Source organism: Phaethon lepturus, unplaced genomic scaffold (assembly GCF_000687285.1).
Source record: "Phaethon lepturus isolate BGI_N335 unplaced genomic scaffold, ASM68728v1 scaffold8003, whole genome shotgun sequence".
Classification (NCBI taxonomy): Eukaryota; Metazoa; Chordata; class Aves; order Phaethontiformes; family Phaethontidae; genus Phaethon; species Phaethon lepturus.
Window position 1 is genome coordinate 4,892 of NW_010528318.1, and position 21,491 is coordinate 26,382.

The 21,491-nt window shown below is 38.0% G+C and overlaps 1 protein-coding gene across 2 annotated transcripts; it reads left to right on the forward strand.

Moving 5' to 3' along the window:
* Positions 1–2,882: 2,882 nt before the first annotated feature.
* TRAF6 (TNF receptor-associated factor 6, E3 ubiquitin protein ligase) lies at positions 2,883–13,842 on the forward strand. Of its 2 annotated transcripts, XM_010283640.1 has the most exons (7): positions 2,883–3,178; positions 8,660–8,810; positions 9,401–9,559; positions 10,476–10,547; positions 11,904–11,981; positions 12,830–12,950; positions 13,014–13,842. In XM_010283640.1, the coding sequence occupies exons 1-7, from the start codon at positions 2,883–2,885 to the stop codon at positions 13,709–13,711; spliced, it is 1,575 nt and encodes a 524-aa protein (XP_010281942.1). In that variant the 3' UTR covers positions 13,712–13,842. The 2 variants fall into 2 exon arrangements, with proteins under 2 accessions (XP_010281942.1, XP_010281941.1); XM_010283639.1 differs by having other exon boundaries at positions 12,830–13,842.
* Positions 13,843–21,491: the final 7,649 nt, after the last annotated feature.

The window sequence follows — 21,491 nt, forward strand, 5'->3', positions numbered from 1 at the left end:
TCACTGAATAAGGGTATTTTTGTGTGAGACTGGGATGTTGACTGGTTGCAGTGACTCATTCATTAAAATTACTCTGGTATAGGATTTTTGTTCCTGTAAACTGAATGTACATACCTGCTATGTCTGTAGAAACAATTTAAACGGGCAAAGAGAACACCACTTGCACAACACTTAAATCTATAAAGTGTTCAACTATCAAGATACGAGTCAGATCATGTTTTCTTCCTTATTAAAAAAATATTTCTAGTAGTATGTTTTTTTCCAAGTAACAGCCCAAGGGAGGAGTTGTGCACTTCTTTGCAATTAAAATGATAGCTGAATGTGGGTAAGGCTATTACATTTTCCTCTTTGTGACTTCCTGAATTTCTTTGTGACATTGCTAAAGGGATACATGTTCCTCTTCCCTTTCTTAGTCTCACTAAATATACTCTTGTGGCTTAGAATAATGTGAATTTTTCAGTCCTAGGCTGGCCTGTGGATTCTGATATATCCTGCATACCGACATTCCTACTCCACTGGCCCAACTTAGTTCCTGTGATTTTTTGTGAAATACGGCCTGTGGATTAAACATCCTCTTCAGCTGTTAAATAAAAGTTATGTTAGTTTAACAGGGGAAACAGTTGTTATTTTTCTCCAGAGAAAAGAGACCTACCAATGGCAGTCTAAAAAAATCTTTCTGTCACAGAGCATCTTTCTAAGCATTGATTCTTCTGCTCCCATTCTTAAGTCATCGGAGGACCTGCTCAGTTCCATGGGATTAAATTGATCATTGTTGGACTATGTCTGAAGCAACTGCTGAGAATTTACTTGCTGTTTAGTTTGTATTGCTGTTGTGATTAAAGTGTCTTGTGGTAGATAGTGTATAGGATAACACATGGGGGCAGAGAAGAGGAATAGAAGTAAACATCACTCCTTGGATGCAGTTCCAGGCAGCTCTGCTATAGAGTTATTTCTGCAGAAAGTGAACATTGTATTGAACTGGTCAACAACTCCAGACTATCAAACTGTGCTTTCAGACTCTGTACCTTAATGTTTTTTTGGTAATGTCAGGAACGCTACTCTCCAGATACTTCTCATACCTCTGTGTACCTCAACAAAATGGAAAGTCACATATTTACCCAAGAGAATAAAAGTTCTGGTTTGATTTTAACTGTAACTGACCTAAATATGATAACTTTGCCTATTTGATCTTGTTTGGTACCTCTGCTTTTTTTTTTTTTAATTTGGTCTGGGTAACTGGAAAAAAAAAGCTCATGCGCTGTTAGCATGGGCAGGATTGCTAATTGTTTATCATGTAGTTGGCCTAATGTGCATTTCTGTAATGTTGCATGTGTTCAAAATGTATTACCAGAAAATATTAGTCGAGGCTTTGTGTGATTAGTATTTCTGTTGATGTAATCTTCAGGGTTATACAATAAGTACCCAAATACAACTACCTGTATGTCCTCCTCCTATCCATGATCATTTTGTTAAAAAGACTTGTGATGTTCAAATTATGATAAAGGCAGGAAAAAGTTGTTTTGTGAGTTTGTGGTCTAGGTAACCCTATTCATTCTGCATCTCTTGCTGCCCCCAGAGTCTGCAGATCACAATCCTTACAGTTCAGCTCTTGAATAATCCTTAGATTTCCATGCCTAATATGCTTTAAATGATATAATGGTATTACTGTGAATGCAGTAGGTGAACATTTCAAGAGACCTTTGCCTATACTGCTGTGCAAAAGAAGATCAAATCTGGGCTTAGTGGGCTTGTTTGCATGTCTGGCTCTGTAATGCTCAGCTTACTCATTCTGCCTTGCACTTGGTGATAACCTCTGCGCTTCAAAGAAATGTCGTTTATAGAAAACTAACCACAATAGGATTCTAAGAAAATGGTTGTAACCATTAAAAAATTGAGGCAGAGGAAAATTTCTTGGACTTACAGAATTTATATTTGTTGTTCAGACCTTTCTTTAAAGTTCCCTCATTGACAATCTGTTTGGGGATACCAGCATTTTTTTTATTTCATACTTATCAGTTCAGCCTGCTTCATAAGCATTATTTTAAAAACAGGCTTTACTATGCCATTCACTATTCTTCAGGGAAATGTGACTTTCGTCTTCTGTTCTTACAGTCATATCCCTTGTCCTCCTGGCCAGCTACACTGGAAGAGGGAAAGGAGAGCAAGAACTCTGTTTGAGTACTAGTAGTTTGTAGATTGCTTTTGAACTGTGGAAATAGTAGCTTTTTACTCAATTTAAGGTCCTATTGGCAGTTTTAAAATGTTATCAGCAGTGCTGTATATTTGAATTTCATTTTCAGCACAGCATCTGCTTGGTTTGGGTACTCAGTCTTGCATTTTATTTGTGGACATGCACCTAAACTGATTTCAAACCAGTCCTGTGATTCACTGTATACAGAAAATGTTAAATAACACTTACTCACTGCAAGGAAAATATGGAATTGAGTTATTGTCATCCAATAAAACTTGGTTTTGTGCAGCATTTTTCATGCATATTATATTTTAATGCTTTAGAAGTAAATAATACTGAAGGGATAAAGAGGCATTTCAGTAAACATAGCAAGGAGAAAGAATATTCCTTTTTTTACAGAAATTAGGTAGTCTTATGCAAGAGATTACAGAAGGGTGTGTGTTTTTGAACTAGGCTGACAGGAGGCAGTGCTCTTTGCTGTATGTCACAAGGTAAGTAAAAAAGGTAACAGAAACAAGGACAAAACAAAGCCAGTGATTTTGAGTAGAACCAAATCCACACCACTGTTCCAGTGTTTCTGGTCAGAAATAAAATTTGTTCTTGACTGGAAAGGAGGGTGTTAGAATATTTTAAATTAACACAACTTTTTGTCATCTTGCAGAGCATCAAGTGTAGCACTTGATTCATTACTATGAGCTTGCTATATAGTGATAACAGTTGTGGAGCCCGAGACGTGGAAAGTGGCTGCTGTGCAGCCATGGCCAGTGCCTGCAGTGTTGGAGTGAAAGAAGACAGCGTAAGCGTCAGCAGTGGGACTGGAAACCCTCCAAGTTCTTTCACAGAGGAAACACAAGGATATGATGTGGAGTTTGATCCGCCCTTGGAAAGTAAATATGAATGTCCAATCTGTTTGATGGCTCTTCGGGAAGCAGTGCAGACACCTTGTGGACACCGTTTCTGCAAAGGCTGCATTGTCAAATCAATAAGGTAAAGGAAAATTTATGGAAGTTGCTTTTAAAAAGAAATTAGCTTACCAAAGCAGAGCAGTTTAAGGGCAACATAAACTGAATAGAACTGCTTAAGGTGCATTACCAGTGAGTCCTGATAGAACTCTGGGAATGATGCTTTCTAATAAACACCACATATGGCCAAAATGTCATGAGTTTGGAGGTTGCGTGAGCTTTAGCTATTTTGTCATTTATGCAAATTTACCCAGGTTATGAATCTAAAAATTTGATTGAATAAACATTAATATCTTTTAAGAAGCAGCCAAATCCTCCAAATAAATTCCATTTTCAGCCCAGGATTACAAAACCTGTCTCTTCCCTATGATTGTTTCTCTTGATGACTACAGGCAACTACAGACAACGTGGTTTCTTGGTGCAGATATGGCAATTAATGCTTTCAGTTCTTCACTTGAAATCACCTGCTTCCTTGTTGAGCTGGAAGAGAGACTGTAATGAGGGGATAGTCTGGAACAAAGTGTTGAGAGAGGAAACTAGGTGGCATATGGAGTGGGAATGAGATGTGAAGGCAAGAGCAGGCTGGGCTCATAAAAAGGAGTGAAAGAGCAAGGAAGGGCAGAAAGCACACTGGTAGAGTATACTTCCCTCAAACCTGGGATACAGTCATCAGTCTCCCACACGTGTCAGTGAGTATTGGAAGACATTGGAAGAAGGCTAGATATTATGCTGTAGGGTTTTTATTCCCCAGCATAAGCCAGATTTTTTCTTATCAATTGCTCACTTAGCTGAAGTGTCAGTACTTTGGTAGGAATCTAAGTATTTGTGTGACCCACATATAGAATTGGTTAATTTCCAACCTTAGTTTGCAAACCTTTGTGTAAAGATCATCAAACTCTCATTGGTGTTACCATACAACATTGTTTTTCCAGGCATTTATTTTTAGCATGCAAAATGGACATGCAAAATGGACAGTGCTTTCTTGATTCATTTTCCATACCATTTATCCACAGTTCTATTGTATTTCTTTTTCTCTATGGTCCATCGTTTGTAGTTCACTAAATGAGTATGCCAGCAACCATGTTCTCCAAACACAGTATTTTGTGGTTTTTGTGGACTTCTCTGTAGCTTCTGTCGCTGCTGTGTCTGATGCTATGAAGAAATACAGTGACATCCCTTTTAGATCAAGGAGGGAAATGCTGGACCTGAGTTTGAGAAGACAAACTTAATTTTTTGTCTTCCTTACGATAGCAAAAGACCAAGCTATTTTCCTCTATAGAAAGTGAAGAAATTTATTGTGTGTTTGCAGCACAGTTCTTGTTAATATTAGTTTCATCCTTATTTCTGAGAAAAGGATACAAATGCATTATCCAGATAATGCAGAATATCACCAGTGTTCCCACATGAAAAGTGACTTGCCTGTGGATTCTGCAGAGGAAGATGAGAGGCAGTTCTCCGCTAACCATACCATGAGATCACCCTGCTCCCTTAGTCCCTTGCCTTGTTCACTATGTTCCTACTTCTGCAAGAGAAGTATGCCAGGCCTTACCCAACTGCATCACTCAATGGTATTCACGTCAGCTGGGTGCATGGAAGAAGACAAAAAAAAACCAAACCCATCAGCTTTGACTGTAATCCGGTTCCCTAGGCACAAGCAGTTGGCTTCACTTGCTGGCCTTTGCTTTGCACATTCCAAACTAAATTCTTTCAAGAGGTTAATGTACATAATTTCATGCATGCTTGTAAGCATTGAATTAGACGTTTGTACTAATAAAGGCCATTAAATTTTGAAATTCCTTGCTTGCTCTCTGAGCTTGTTATATTTGTTGGCAGTAGCAATTTGTATACGCTTCTTTAACTTGGGTACTTCTGGAAGAAAGAAGAGTCTTTAAACCTTCTCATGGGAGTAAGACAGCTATAAATCCTGAAGGTAGTCAGTACTTGAATATATACTGAGCTTTAGAAATGTCTACTCACCAGTCATTTCAAAGACAACAGAATTTCTAGGTTGAAAACCAGAGGGGAAATGACTAAACTTAAAATCAAGAAAAATGTGTGTCTCATTTCCAGTCTTTCAGATCCTTAACAGCTAAGGTGATCTTATTTTCTAATACTTCTCCTGATGACCTGCACAGTTATGGTCATTGGTCAGAATTTACCACAGGACTGAGTGAGGAACTGCAGTGAACCCATGCTCAGAATGTAACATCTCATAGCAGGTAGAGAAGCCGCCTTCTTAAATCCCAGGCATGGGAAATGTTTTCTCTTCCTTTTTAAAGTAACAGAGCATTTGCTCTGCTCAGAGTTTTAGGTCTGCAAACAGTTTCAATGACCAGAAGCTTTTGCTTCTTCTATACTCTTTTCCTATTTTACTTCATTTCTATAAATAACATGTTGAAACAGTGTTGACTGTTTCAGTGAATACTAAGCACGGGTGGAAAGCATTTTTCATCTTCGAGACTATAGATAATCACTGTGATATGCGAGATGTTTCATTGATTGTAAATGTTTTCCCTCATTCCTCACTGAAATCTGACTTTGGAGTGCAGTTTGAGTGAATGCTTGTAAAAGCAGAGCAGACAGCTTGAAGTTCCAGACTCTTCTGAATCCTTTGAAGGGCTGAAGTGCATGCTTAATTGGGATCCATGGATCAAGCTATTGATTTGGCTTATGTAATGTCTACACTACAATATTGATTGGTGTCATTTTAGTTCTACAGAAGATTGTCCATGAAAACAGAAAGTGATTTTTACATTCTATAAGTACTGTTTTTTTAAGTAAGTGATTATCACAGCCATTATTTGGTCAGGAAAAAATTGCTTCTGTTTGTTCCTCATTTCCCCACTATCTAACTCAAGTGAACACAGAGATTAAAGATTTTAAATGATGAAGGATGGGCAAGCAGGTTTTGAGTAATTGCTTCTTGTGACTTGGAACAAACAATTGTAGTTGTCCATGTTGAAGAAGTTGTGGCTGCAACTAGAAAGATTTTTTTAAAAGCTTTAAAGACTGGGTCTTAGATCTTACAATGTGAGGGACATGGTTAGACTAGATGGATTTGATCAGAGTAAATGTTTGCCTCCCGGAAAATCTTGGCATCTTTAAAGCTGTCTGAAGTGCATTGAAGTGCTATGAGTCATGGTAGTGAAGAAGCTACCTAAGTTACTATGAATAATAGTTTACTAGTACACTAGTTACTGTCTACAAAGTACTTGATTAGAAATTTTGGAAGAACTAAGTTCAAATGCAGTAGCTAATTAAATTTCACTATAGTCTTTCTTCTCCTGTATCTTGGATCAAAGATGACTTAGGGCTTGTAGTAGAGCTTACCAAATATCAGAACCTCTGTTTATTGGAAAAGCAGAATTATGAGCTGACAAGGGGTAGCAAGGGAAGCTTTGAGTGCTAGCAGTTCATCAAACAGCCAGCAAGTCTGCAGTTAAAGTGTATGCCAACTGTTTTACCTTCTAGGCTAAACTGTTCAGTTGCTAAAATCATGGAGCAGGCTTTTTCTTCAAACAAAATTATCCTGCCTTTAGTTTTCATACCTGTATTTTAATTTCAAGGGAAATTCTAGGAATATTCCTTGTACTTTGTAGAAGATAATTATTGTTTCACAGGTGCTGTTGTCAGTGGCACAGCCCAATGTGATAAATAATTCCAGCATAGAAGAACCTCCACTGTAACGTAAAGTAGAACTGAGGTGCATAAACTCAGTTCTGTGATGGGAAATGTAGATGGACCGAAGCAGCCTTTTAAACACAATTCCAATACTTGTAAATGGTGTCTGAATTCTGTTTAATATACTACAATAAGTTACTGCTCTTTCCTTAGTATAATCATTGGAAAATTGCCATTCATTCTTATTTTACCCTTTGGCTGCTAGTTATTTCAACTGGGCATCTGGTAATCATTTACAGTTAATCTGTTGTTGGCTGTTACTATATGTGATTAGTTTTTCTGTGTAGAAATAAGGCTGCTGCCTTATTAGCAGGCCTACTGAATTGTCATGATACTGCACTAAGCAGGGTATTTGTAACCAAGTTATACCTATGAAAACTGATTTCCTGTAGGTTGCCTGCGAAGTGAGGGAGCATTTCTGGGTTGTGACAAAGATCAGCATGCTGATTGTAGCTCAGGGAGCTATGAAACAAAACGGCACACTAGGTATTTTCTTTTTTCCATTTGTTTAGGAGTATGACTATCAGACTTGTGGCAAGCTAGCTCTTGCAAGCAAAACCTAGGAAAGGAAGTTCATTGTCTCTTTCTGAAGTCTCAACTTTACTCCTGCTTCCTCTAGCAGCATTGCTGATGAAGGAGTTGCTGAGCAATTATTTCCTTTTCCAACAAAGAACACAAATTCCCTGCTGGTCTCCACAGCCCACTAGGTGCTACTTCCCCTCACGCTTGCAAGCAGTGACAATGATCTGTCTGATCTTTGCATCACAAGTGCTCTCTGACATTTTTCCGCCCCATGTATTTTTCCGTTTTACTGCTGTTTCCATTAGCACTTCAGCTCAGAGGCTTTGATCCCTCATGCCTCTAACTGTATTACTTAACTGTGAATAGATATGTTGACCTACTGCTTTCAGAAATGAGCAGATACTGGATATTTTTTAAAGGAAAATTTGTTGGGGGTGATCCCTGTTTTGCGCAATTTCTAATGATTCTTGTCTTTAAATGTAGGTAGACAGAACCTCATGAAGTGGAACAGGCTGTTAGCTGTCTTATGCAAGTTGCATGCACTTGTATGCCACTACCAGACTCCAAAATTTCACCAGTTAGCACTGACTGTCCAGTCCGTTTGCTGTTAAAATGTCTTCAGATACTACACCCAGTTCCAGATTCAGTGCCATTTTCGTTATTAGTATTTTGTGTCCAGAATTTTTTCACCCTTCCTTGCTGTATAAATAAACAAACTGAAGGATGACCAACTGATCAAATGGTTGTACAAAAAAACCAGGGAAATGAGCTATATGAAGAGTAACGCCAAATAGATTAAGAGAATCTGAAAAAAAAAACCAAAAAAAGATGTTTTGCTTTTTCTTTCAGCTATAATTACATTGGCTGTTTATAAAGTGAGGAAGAAAGGGGAGAGGGTCCAAGAATCTTTAAAGGATTGTTTTGAAGTAGTCTGTGAAATATTCTTTGATGTTTGAGCTATGTGAAGTACTTACAGAAACAGGGCCCTAAGTTCTTAGTTTCTTTACATCCTCCTCAAGTTTATTTCCAGAGTATCTATCATGGTATTTGTCCAAATAAAATCTATTGAGTTATAAAAATGCTGCGATCCCAGTCATGCCACATCAAGTGAAACTTATGTATTGTCAATTTCTCTGATGTACCTTGCATACTTTCTTGTAATTGTCACGTAAATGCCATTGTTTTCAAAGACTTTCTTAATGTCTTCTAATTTGGCCACTAATAACTTGATAGTGTAAAAATATTTTAAATGAAGGGCAAAGGAAACTTGGAATCTCTTTTTCCTTTCTTTTCTGCGTTGTAGAGATGCAGGTCACAAATGTCCAGTAGACAATGAAATTCTGCTTGAAAACCAACTTTTTCCTGACAACTTTGCTAAACGGGAAATCCTTTCATTAATGGTTAAGTGTCCCAACAAGGGCTGCAGTATGAAGATGGAGCTAAGGCATTTAGAGGTGAGAATTAGTTTTGAAAATATGGAACCTTGTTTTCATGGACAAGTAAAAATTCAAAATGAATTAACATAGATGGTCATACATGATACCTGTTTATGCTGATTCAGTGCATTGTACATTTAAGACTAGAGCTACAGGTATTTGATTTTTGATGAGTGTTTAATTGTAATTAGGTGATTATCAAGTGAACTTGTAGTACATGAAAATTGTACTAATGCAGTTTTCTCTTTAGGATCATTCGTCTTTTGATCAGCTATATCTGTACTTCACAAAGGTTCCCTAAAGTAGTTTAATATTCCCTCAAAGCAACTAGATATATAAGTTGAAATAATTGTTTTGGAAAATAAAAAGAATGAACATAAAGCTGAATTTTTACCCGAGAGCATTCTTAAAGCTCTGAATACATAAAGTCCTGATCTTAGTAATGGGACAATGAGAGGCCATTGGTAAAGTCAGCATAAGTGTATAAGGATTTGCTTGCGTGAAGGAAAGATTGCAATTTGTTCCTCTTGTACTGTTCTTTATCCTGAAAACAGATGAGACAATAGTACCTGTTTGTAGTATCAAATCCTTCTTTTGTCCTTGTTCAGGACCACCAGTTGCAGTGTGATTTTTCCACTGTGGAATGCCCACAGTGCCAAGGAGCCTTCCAGAAGAACCATCTGAAAGAGCATATGACACAGGAGTGTCCAAGGCGTCACGTCTGTTGTCCAAACTGTGCCACATCTATGGCCTATGAAGATAAAGAGGTACTTAGCAGGAGTCTCAGTTTTAAAACCTTGATTCACATGTGTTTGCTTGTAAATACAAGAGCAGTTTAAGGGGAAAAAAAAAGGGTTTGGTCTAGAAGAGCTCTTTGTGCTGCACAGGTGAGAAGCTATGAAATCAGCAATTAGTCTAGAACAGGTGAAAGCCATGGAGAGAATTGTGCTTAATTATGAACTTTTTGGAAACCCTGTGGTGTGAAAAGACTTCTTACGAACCATTCATTTTTGGCCTTGCCATCAGAGAGGCTGGCATCTACTACCAAAGTAAGACACAAAGCAATATCCCACATCTACAGTTTTTATATCTGTCAGAAAGGACGTGTCAGGAGATGCATCTTTTGGGGATATCTGATAACACAAGACCAAGATCACTTCTGATTTCTTCTCCTGGCTCTCCAGTTTTTACTTGGGTGATACCGAGGATACTCCTTTCCTTTTTGAGCTTGCATTTCTTTGTATGTGGTTGTGTTATATCTCAAGGGCTATTAATTTTATGATATCAAACTGTGAATTGGCAAACAAAAATACTTCATCTGATCCAAAAATACAAAAACAACTTCAATATAGTTCCACTACAACTGAACATGAATTTCAGAAACTTTCGGATAAATTCAGACTCTTTGGAGCATAGGACCTTTAGGAAATAAAATATCTGCAACTTTATGAATCTCTTGTGAATCTCTGAGTCCAGGAAAAAACAGTAATTACAGAAATTAATTATTACAGTAATTACCTACTCTTCAGGGTAAGGGGTTTGTCTTTGTTTCACAGTTGCATACAGCTAAATGCAAAATTTGAAATGTAAATAAAAATTTTACATCTCATCAGAGATGCTTAGCATTCTTTTAAATGGTGTAACTTTATTCTCTCTTTCATCTCTTTTTCTCTGATAACTAAGCTTCATGACCAAACCTGTCCACTTGCCAATGTATTTTGTGAATACTGCAACACAGTGCTCATCAGAGAGCAGGTAAGAGACTGCCTTTCTCTGTGTTTAATCTGGGTCAGATGTTTTGTATTTACATTGCTTCTTTAATATGAAATTAAACTTGAAGAAATAGTTTGTTTACTAGTTACTAAATCTCTCCCTGTCTCTCTCTGAAAATGTTGCATCCAGTGCAGGTGTAATACTCTCTTAAATGCTGCTCCAGCTTGCAAGTGCAGTCTGGTAAACCTCTGTAGGACTTTTGAACTGCAAATCACATTGTTTAGCTCTACTGCTTCTTGTCAGGGGCCGTGCTGCATGTTTTTGATCTTGAATGGAGGTTGAAGAATGAGCAGCTGCCAGTGGTTATGGCTGACATTAGAAGACAAGGCTTTGATTTGGGCAGAGAGGGAAACTATTTGTAATTAGAAAGCCACTGTTTGAAAGACGATATAAATAATTCACTATCAAATGGTAGATGCTGGCTGGAATTCCGTTTGTCCATTACTATTGTAATAGCTATTATTATTTCTTCTATTCAATAATAACTTTATTGACAGGAAAATGATAAAAATTTGCAGCCTATCCCTGTTTGAATGGGATGGAAACTATGTTAATGACCTGGGTTAAAATAAAGAATGATACTGTCAAATTGGAGAAATACTCTGAAAAACAGGACTGAGTTCAGTAATAACAAAGGCAAAAATCTATCTTTAGATATAATAATGAATTGCAAAAATGGGGAACAGAGAATGCTAAACTAAGTAATGGTTTAGAATTAATGGCTGACCTATATTAAGCTTGTGTTCTACTTCATCATGATATTTTAACAACTCAAATGTACTGGATTATATAAACAGGTGTTTTGCCTGTGAAACCCAGAATTCTTTGCCCTGTTTAGGGCTTGTAAGGCCTCTGCTGAAGCTGTCCAGCCTTTGAGGTAGGGATGGATAGGGAGGATCCAGAGCAGTGAGACAATTGGGTCTGGAAAACATGGACTATAAGAAAATTTGAAGTAATTTGAGCTTTTTGAGGAAGAAGGTAATGAGATACACAAGTTAATGCAAGTAGTGCTTCAGAAGGGAATAGACTGTGATCTAGCTTGAGGATAAGCTAGAAAGAAATAGTATTTGTTCTAGCAAGAAAAACAGAAAGCTTTCTGTTGCCTAAAGTAAGAACAAAGGCAATGAATTGTTGAAGTACATACAAGGAAGATGGCGAATTTTCATCATCAACTAACGTTTTTGTTCAAAACTTCCATTTTTCTTTTGAGAAATTATATAGCAATAAACTGATCTGACTTCAGGTACCTATTCAGAGTCCATCCAGCCCTATTCTTTTAGGATGTTTTAAAAGAATACTCTTGATGGCAAAATTAATTTCAAATCTGATTTGTTTCAGATGCCTAACCATTATGACAATGATTGTCCTACTGCCCCAGTGCCATGTTTTTATAGTGCCTTTGGGTGTCCTGAAAAGGTAAGCCTTTTATCAGAATCATGAATTGCATAGTTTCTGCATTTTGTTTCTGTTTTTCTTAAAATGTGTGTTCCTATTCTTGTCTCATTCTCGAGCCCAAATCCTCAGTGATTTGTAGGTTTTTTATTTCGAGGTATCTTAATTATAAAACACTACATATTGATACAGTGCCTTTCAAAAGTTCTTTTCAGATTTAAAAAATTCTGTGAGTGATTTGCTTGATAAACTTGCTTGTATTAATCCGTAAGTGTTTTCTCAGCTTTCATGTCAATAAAGTAGCTTCTAGCATTTCTTCCAAAGTTGTAACAAAATACAGTTATGGCTCTTAGAGTTCAGTCAAGAAAACCTTACAGTGCTTTAAATTTATTAAATTTTAAAATTATTTATTCTGGGTACTTTTATTTCTAGTTGTTTCATACCTCTTTGTAAAAATGGATCTTTTCCCCTTCTTCATTTCCACTTCAGTTTTCGTACACCTTTGTACTTGATACTGTGCAGCATTTTAGCAAATTAGTGAAGGGAATACAATGCTAATTTAAAACACAGAAAAAAAATACAAAATGTATGTTTATCACTAACTCCTTTTCACCATGTCACTATTTTGAGTTGAACAATATTTGCCCACTGGCATTTGAACTCCTTTTTTCATTTGTCATAACAGTGATCTTAAATTTGGAGCCCTCCATTGGTAAAGTGCTATTTTGCCACATCACCTGTCCTTGATTCACATTCCATTTTTCTCACATAACAGAAGCAATTAGATGTTTGATTTTCTTCAGAGACACATTTAAGATGTGATTGCAGATAACATTTGATATACTCCTAATGCCACATCTCTTAAATTCTAGATGCAAAGGAATGAATTGGCACGACATATGCAGGAGTTCACTCAGGTTCACATGAGAATGATGGCTCAGAGTTTTCAAAATATCAGTGTTACTGCTGCAAATCCTGTACCTTTCATCAATGGCCTACCCTTTGAGCCTGCCCTCTTCTCGCACGTGTCACATGCCACATATGATTGTAATTCAGAGGTTGAAAACTTCAAAGAAACTATTCAGCAGTTGGAAGGTCGTCTGGTAAGACAAGATCACCAAATCAGAGAACTCATTGCTAAAATGGAGACTCAGAACACTCATATGGCAGAACTCAAACGTACTATCCGAAATTTGGAGGGAAAGATTACTGAAATGGAGGCACAGCAATGTAATGGTATTTATATCTGGAAGATTGAGAACTTCAGTGGACTTCAGAAAGCCCAGGAAGAAGAGAGACCTGTTGTGATGCATAGTCCTGGCTTCTATACTGGAAAGCCTGGGTACAAGCTGTGTTTGCGCCTGCATATCCAATTACCAAATGCTCAGCGTTGTGCTAATTTTATCTCTCTATTTGTCCACACTATGCAAGGAGAATATGACAGCCATCTGCCTTGGCCTTTCCAAGGCACTATACGACTTTCTATTTTGGATCAATCAGAAGGCCCTGAAAGGCAGAATCATGAAGAAGTAATGGAGGCCAAGCCAGAGCTACTAGCCTTCCAGAGACCAACAATTCACCGCAATCCAAAAGGTTTTGGTTATGTGACTTTCATGCACCTGCAAACCTTGAAACAAAGAACTTTCATAAAGGATGATACCCTTCTGGTGCGCTGTGAAGTTCTAACACGTCTAGATTTAAACAGTCTCCGCAGAGAAGGATTTCAAGCTCGCAGTACTGATGGAGCTATGTAGCCAATAAGTCTTAACCAGAGGAATGGAGCCACTAGTTAAGTTCTTCCACCACAGATTACAAGCGTGCTTCATCATCTGTATAGACTGTATTTGTAAAATATCATAGTTACCAACATAGTTGATCTTCACCTGAATAGAACTTTGTTGTTGCTGGTATACTTTTTTTTTCTGTATGAGGTCATGTGTTCAAGTATTTGGTATTGTTCTCTGTTAGAGTAATAAGCTACTTCTGTAGCAAGCTAACTAAATGAAGTATTGTTAATCAAAACTGAAATGCTTACAGCAAAATCCTGTTGAAGTACCTGTACATCTCAGTTTGGTAAAACTTAAGTCTCCTCAGAAAAGACCATAGATCTTTTTGCCTCAGTGCCTTGGAATAGATACTGTAGCAGGGAAGTAGTTAAATTAATAAAGATGAGCGTTTTTTTGTTTGTTTTTCATAGAGCTTGAGAAAGTGGAGACAGTTTCTATGTTGACTTACTTAGAACTTTGAATTAGCTATGCTTCTCTTGAAATCTGAAGTCAGGATAAGACTTTGCTCACATCACCTAGAGTTGAGGTATGCTTTGACCCTTCCCTCCTACAGGGTTACCTTCAGGAAGTTGCGTGTTGATGCAGAGTTGATACTAGTATTTCTGAAAAACACGTGGTGGTGTTGTGGAGAATACTGAATGACTCTGAGCTGAGTTCACTGAAAAAATATATTTGTAGTGTGGTCTGAAAGTGCCCCCAGTTCTCTATTTTGATAAATCTTTTTGTAAGTGTGCTCTGGAACCAGAATGTCAATCACCATCACCAGAGAGATGAAAGTGTAGCATATGAATGAGATGCCTTTGTGTTGGTGGGATCTCTTCCTAGTGCTGGACATTTTTCAGGTTGTGAGTGGATACATGAGCAAAGGTATGTACTAACTAGATAGGGTGATGCAGAATTTGTTTTACTGTTGTTGAAATCTGAATTTGTACCAAAGCTGGACTTGTGACCTGCATCTGTTTGGGTGATCTCTTGGTGTTTTGGGTGACATATGACTTATATAGTCTCCTATGAACTCTCAGTGGACAGCTGGCCATATCAACATCCAGCTGTCGTGGGTATTTCCTGTCCCATTAGACAACAGGAGCTGGGCCACCTTCAACACTTTGTAGGGGAATTTGTCTTTTAATTAGACAGTGTGAGGAAGAATTTCAATCCTGTTTGCTTTTAGGAAAAAGAATCTGGCTTCCATAGTGGCTTATTTACCAAACACTAGATTCACTATGTCAAGAATCCATGAGCTTCCTGATGTTGCATGTATTATTGTTTTCTGTACTGATTGTTTGTATGCCGTATAAATGTTAGTTTTGACCAGTCAGAGCTGAGTAGTTCAAGTTCACTGGTGCTAAAAAATTTAACTTATCAAGCTGCTGATAAAGTTCTGAATCTTTCCTTTAAAAGAAGCGAAGAAAAAAGTTTTGTTCACCCCATAACTTTAGTACACAGTCTGATACCAAAGAAAGAACTAAGGCCATACACAAGCATATGTATATTATTTCTCCAAACTAATGAAATAGCCTAAAGTCTTGCGACACTGCAACTTACAAGATACTGAAGAGTATTCCAGCTATGTGGCCTCATCAGATCAATCCCCTGGGGATCGTCCGTGGGGAAAGTGCATATGCTTAATATATACAAGGCTAACGAAAGACTACTGTAGTATATTGATTTGGGAGCATACTCTGCCTACCTGCATGAGATTAAAAGTTCCAGGACCCAACCTACCATTTTGTTCATTATATCCAGATGAGTAAAATTTCTGTTGCATATAGAGCCTATTATTTAAAGAGGGATTGTGTTCAATGGAGTGTTGTCACTACTGAAACTTGAACTTCCTGGCTAATGGTAAATGCAGTCAGTCACTGACTTATTTAGTGTATTCTGTGTGTTTAGAGGACAGGTGAGCATATATTATGCAAAATAGGAAAAGATTCATGTTTAAAACTGTCTTTTTAAACCTCATAACTACTTTTATAATGAACAGCCTCATCCTGTAAGCTGAATTGTTTTGGAGTGTCTTCAGTTAGAGCACTCCTAGTAGTGAAACCATTCTTAACCAAGAGCTTTTAATGTACGTGACAGTGCCCAGACCCACTATATACAGAAGGCACCGTACACTAGTTCTTCAGTCATTTTTCAAGCTATGCAAGTGATCCATGTTTTTCCAAGATGCTCAAAGACTACCATTCTCCCCCCCGGTTTCTTGGGGGGGTGGAGGTAAAGACTTTTCTCCCACTTGTAATTTGAGAGCTTCTTTGTGTCAAAGTTCCTTTCTCAGCCGTAGTGATATTAACAAAAATGTCCTTAGTCTGTGTTCTAATAGTTTATATCCAGGACCCACTAAGTGCATTAATACATTCTTTCCTTTTGAAGCTTTGCATTATGAACTGAATTTTTGCTTTTGAGCCTTATCTGCTAGATCTGGTATACTTCTGCCTTGGGAGGAAACTCAATTTGCTGGCAGGTTCAGGAGTCGAAATGATTCAGGCTAATATTGTACAACAGCACAAACCAATAGGGAATAGAAAGCTACTGCATGTATAATACTATATTGGCCAGAATAATATGAATGCTTTATTCATTGCTGCTATTCTACGGGTTTTGTATTTTAATATTTCCAAGTAGAACTCTGATGCCAAATTACTGTAATGCCAGAGTTTTACATGAAAGACTTTCAGAGCTAATTTGCTAAGTATCAGTTAAATCGTTCTGTCATAAAAAATTGTAAATGTTAATGAAATGGTTTATTCATCTACTTATTCCATTTTCCTCTTCCTTCCTCCACCTTTCAAGCTACTCTTCATTTTAGCTGCAGTGCCAGAGCTTTCGCTTACAAGAGTATCAATAAAGAAAAACATCATCTTCAGTTAATGGAAGAACTTAGGAGTCTCCATTGTTACCATCTCAATGTGTAGTCTTCATCACTATTTTTTATTCAATGTTTTCTAAGGTTAGCATGAAGAGATTCAGTTTCTGTGTGAAAATGTATTTTCAATGAAACGGCATCTTTTCTTTTCCCCTTCCTCCAAATCTGATCTTTTGAGAAATTGTTTTACTATGGTGGATTGAGGTGTAATTGCTAGAACTACTTAAATGGAAGTAGAAGGGTATGCAGTGTTGAGAGTTCTCTCTAAAACAAATATGAAGAAATATGGGAATTTAACCAGTTCCCTGTATAATTTCTTCAGGAATGGGCTGCTTTAGTTCTGTAACTCTTAATGATTTGCAACATTACTAGATCTCAGGGTGGGTTTAGAAGGTGGCTTAGCTTCTTTTATCTTCCACATTGCTGTTGTCTTGAACGTGTTTTAAGCTCTTTGTATGTGTATTATTTGCAAAGCTGCTATAGCACAAATTTTCCAATTATAATATATTGCAAACGTGTTTTCTTTTTGCCTCTGACTGTCTTCCCCTGCAGGGCAGGGAAAATTATTTTACTAAAAATATCAGTATGTAATGTATATGTGGGAGCTCAGATAATGTGAGATGTATAGACTTGTTTTGTTTTTCAAGTGGTCTCATGATATGCCTGGTCATGTTTGCTATCAAGGGATTAAATTTGTTAATGACTTAAAATCAGGATGGCCTTCCTGTTCTTATTTAGAGACACTTTCACATCAAATATATTGATGATGGTTGCAAAAGATTATTATGGGGTCAGTGTTAAGGGTTGGTATTGGTTTGCATTTAACAGAACAAAAGTACTCCTGGTCCCTTGGAAGTATTGATAGATTGTTTAATATATTTTGTAATTAATGAACAGCTCTATTTCTGACAGGATTTTAAAAAATAAACTTATTAAACTGTGCACTGTATGTTGCATCTTTATTCATATGGAGGGCTATACAAAAGGATTAACTGATACAAGGACTGCTGTGGTAGTTTCTCTTGTCTTAGGGGTTTCAGAGTTGTCTGGTTTTTAATGGGGGGACACCATGTATCGTATAGTCTCAAGAAGGCAAAGAACATATTTCAAGATAAAACTTCTGTTATTTATAGAGGGCAGTAATAGTTTTATTCATTAGTAGAAGACAGAGCTAGTGTAATTGGTAATAAACTAAGTGTTCTCATGATCATCCTGTAATTTAAGACACAGCTCTGAAAAATACTGCACCCTCTCACCTTGCTGGCCAGATCCTGCTTGCTTGTTGTGTTTGTCATGGCTTCAAACCCATAGTTGTTTTTTGTTGTGAGATACTCAGATCAGAAACAAAAGGGGTTGCTCTGTCAGTAGGAGTATTAAGTGTTTACTTCATGTGAATCTGCTAATTTATGTCAGCCACAGAAGACATTCTGGATCTTGTTTATTTTTAACAGTGTCTGCAGGAAGGGAACTCTTGATCTCTGACTCCATGCCCTCTAGAGTGTGTAATGTTCAAGACCTTCAAATTCTTCTGCGGAAGCTTAGTGGTATTAGACATATCCAAACAGACTACAGTTACTGTCAAGTTAATTATGACTTTGTCTTTCATCCAAGTTGATTGTAATAGATAGGAAAGCATGCTCAGAGACCAGTACGTGTTGTGTTAATCCTTTTTTAATGCTCTAAATTTTTTCATGAGATAAAGTAATAATGGCCTTTTTTTAAACAGGAAAAATAGGAATACGCAGCTGTACCTATGAAGGGAAAAAAAAAAATCAACATGCAGAAATAGAAGATGCCAGTAATATAAGAGTATGTTCATACCCATGTAAATACAAGTGTCTAATGTACCTGTGTGTTTCTGAAAAAAATTGGCTTTGTACTGCTAAGCTAGGTGTGGACCAGGATATTCTAAGTATTTTATTGGACAAATACCAGCTCATTGAAGTGACTTCACAGGAAGAACAGGTGAAGAACAGGTTTGCTTTAGCTGAAATCCTTACTAGTGTAAAACCAGTTGCTCTGCTGCCTTACTCATCCCCAAAAAGCCCCAAATAACCCAGGACTAAGGCTGTTCCGTCTGGAAAGAGGAAGCTCCTTGTGCAATTCCTTACTATACTGTCCTGGGCAAGTACACACAATGCTAGACTTCAGCTCTTCCATGCTGCATCTCTCATTTAGATGCTGTGACTATTTAGCCTCTTCCAAGACAGCATATACAGAAGTCAACAAAACTTACTTACCCAATGAGCCCCAATGAGGGCCGAGTATGCTATTAACATGCAATAAATGCAAGGCAATAGTATGGGAGGCTAATGGACCAAAAGTAGTGAGTAGGAAAACTAGGCCTATCTGGATGGAATGAGTAAGACAGCTGATGAATTGTCTGTTGTACATTTTGGCTTAAAAAAAACACTAAAACCCCACCAAAATACCCAAAACCCACAACCAAACCACCCCATACCTCAAACCCACACTCATGCCTCTCAGAGGAAATTGTTGTGCTAGGAGGAAAAATTACCAAAGCAAACACACTTCATTGTCACCACTGTCTCACCCTCATCATTTTCCTACCACTGAGCCTTTGTCCACTCTATCTGGAAGGAGTGGCTTGACCAGGCTGGACTGAGTGGACCCTGGTGCCACCACCACCCTTACAAAATCTTAAGAGTCTTAGATCCCGAAACGTTGTATTCCAGGTCACTGCAGCCTTCATGTCTTTTTCCTTTAGTGGTTTTAAAATTTTTTTTTTCAATTAAACCTAACCTCCTTGATAAAAATAAATGGCTGCCTCTCTGCTCAGAGACATCTGTTACTTTAAGCTTTCCATGGCTCAGAAAGTATGGAGTTCATGTGATTTCTGCAGTCTTTTTCAGTTCACAAACAACAATAAAAAAAAAGCCAAACCACAGACGGAGCTGTGCTTATTTCTCCTATTCTTTTTCATTTCCTCTTGCCTGCAAGGAAGCAGGAAGAGATGCTGTAGTAGTAGTAGTCATAGCTTGAGTCCACCCTCGCTAATATTTTATGCCAAGCAGAACTGTTACTATCACTTCTCATCCCCTCTAAAAGACTGCAATTTTCTCTATTTGAAAAAAAATTATATTGTAAAAATGAATTTACCTTGCTATTTGGACGAGGAACAGATAAAGCCTGAGATACAGCATCAGGAAGCTAATCTTTCTGCTCAAAACCCGGGGCCCTGCTTCACTATCTAGTCTTTCGGCAATCATATTGTTTGAACCAGTTTGTTCCACTGAAAAAAGCACTTGGGTTTCACAGCTCTGAAAGGCTATGTTTGGTTGTTTTTTTTCCTCTCAGATGGAATAGGAGAATTTCTGAAGCTGTGTGAGAGGAGGAGACCATGAAAGAGGAAAATAATTTCTCCATCAGCTGTAGTCCCAGCCTTGACCGATGAGCCTCCTTTTCCTTTCAGTTTGTGCTGACCAATCTCTGAGGCAATACAGCCCATGAAGTGTTCCCAAGTTTAGTCATTTGCATCCTGCTCCTTTGTCCCAATCAGCTCTTCATTGCCTCCTGGAGCTAGCTGCTCTCCCAGGTGATGTGGATGGTTATTTCAGCTGGCACACAGCCCCTGTGGAGCCAGTCACTCTGTGCTGAAACAGGGGGAAAGCCCTGGTCTACTCACAGTCACAAAGTTCCTAGCTGGTAGTTTCTCACCAAGGTACCAGTGGGTTTGATTAGGCTCAGCCAGAGCTGACAGGTGCCAGCCTGTAGCAAAATTAATTCATAGGCCATACATATGTTTTCTGGTGTCTTTTGTCCAAGAGACTTACCCCACTCAACAATGAAGGGGCCAAGGCATAAAATGGAGCAGTGTTTTAGCAGTTAGGTACTGGCAATTTTGGAAAAAAAAAAAAAAAAGACTCCCACATTCTTTCAGCTTATTAAAAGCTGAAGCGATAGCTTGCCAAAACACTTGTGATGAACTGGCAAACAAATTATGAATTTTCAGTTTCTTACCCCTCCCTGATTTCCATGAAACACTGCTGATAATTGACACACTAAAAAAAAAAAACACAACAAAACCCACACCACAAAGACCAAAGCAACAAGACAAACCTTACTTTATCTCACCCGATCTGTGGAGAAGATGATTGTTTTCTGCAGAGTCCTGACAGTTCTCCTATAGGCCAGCACTGGTTACTTGTTGGTTTTCTCTTCCGTCTTCATCAGCAGATACTCCTCTCGCTGACTGCTCACACAGCAGCAGGGCGTCAGGCAAAGATGTCATATGCAAAGTCCATGAGTTTGGCTTTTCAAGTCCTGCAACAGTATGCCTAAGCTTAGCATTTTTGTTTCCGTATTGGTCTTCATTCATGCATGCATGGACTTGTTTCTCTCCAAGATTTAACTTCGTTCCTATTACTGCCTTTAATAAAGTGGTAGTTCAGCCAGTGTAGAGTTTAGACTTACCTAAGCGAGTGCCTCCAGTGTGATTCACCCTCCTAGAAACAGCTCCTCAGGCTAACACTTAGGTTTCTTCGTGCCAAAGTCCTTTATATAGGCATGTGCCTGTCCTCAAACCTCTAGTTAAAATTCAGGAAGTGAATCAATATTTAAATTTTAACTCAGTGATCTGCTTTTTTTTTTGCTTTGCTTCAGATATGGTGCCTAGACTTTAAAATAAAAAGTAGGTACAGAGTGTCATTTTGGTTCTCCTGGAAATGGAAGAGAATTAGACTTTAATGGTAGAAAACACAATGATCTCGAAAGGCAAGTCAGTACTGTTGGGAAAGGGAAGGTCAGACCACCGAACACCATGACTAAACAATTAAATAGCAGGACAGAGATGAATGCCCGCAGCAGATTCCTTGGTTCCTTGCACACTGCTTTCAGACAGCAGTGGGAGCCAGTTTGTGA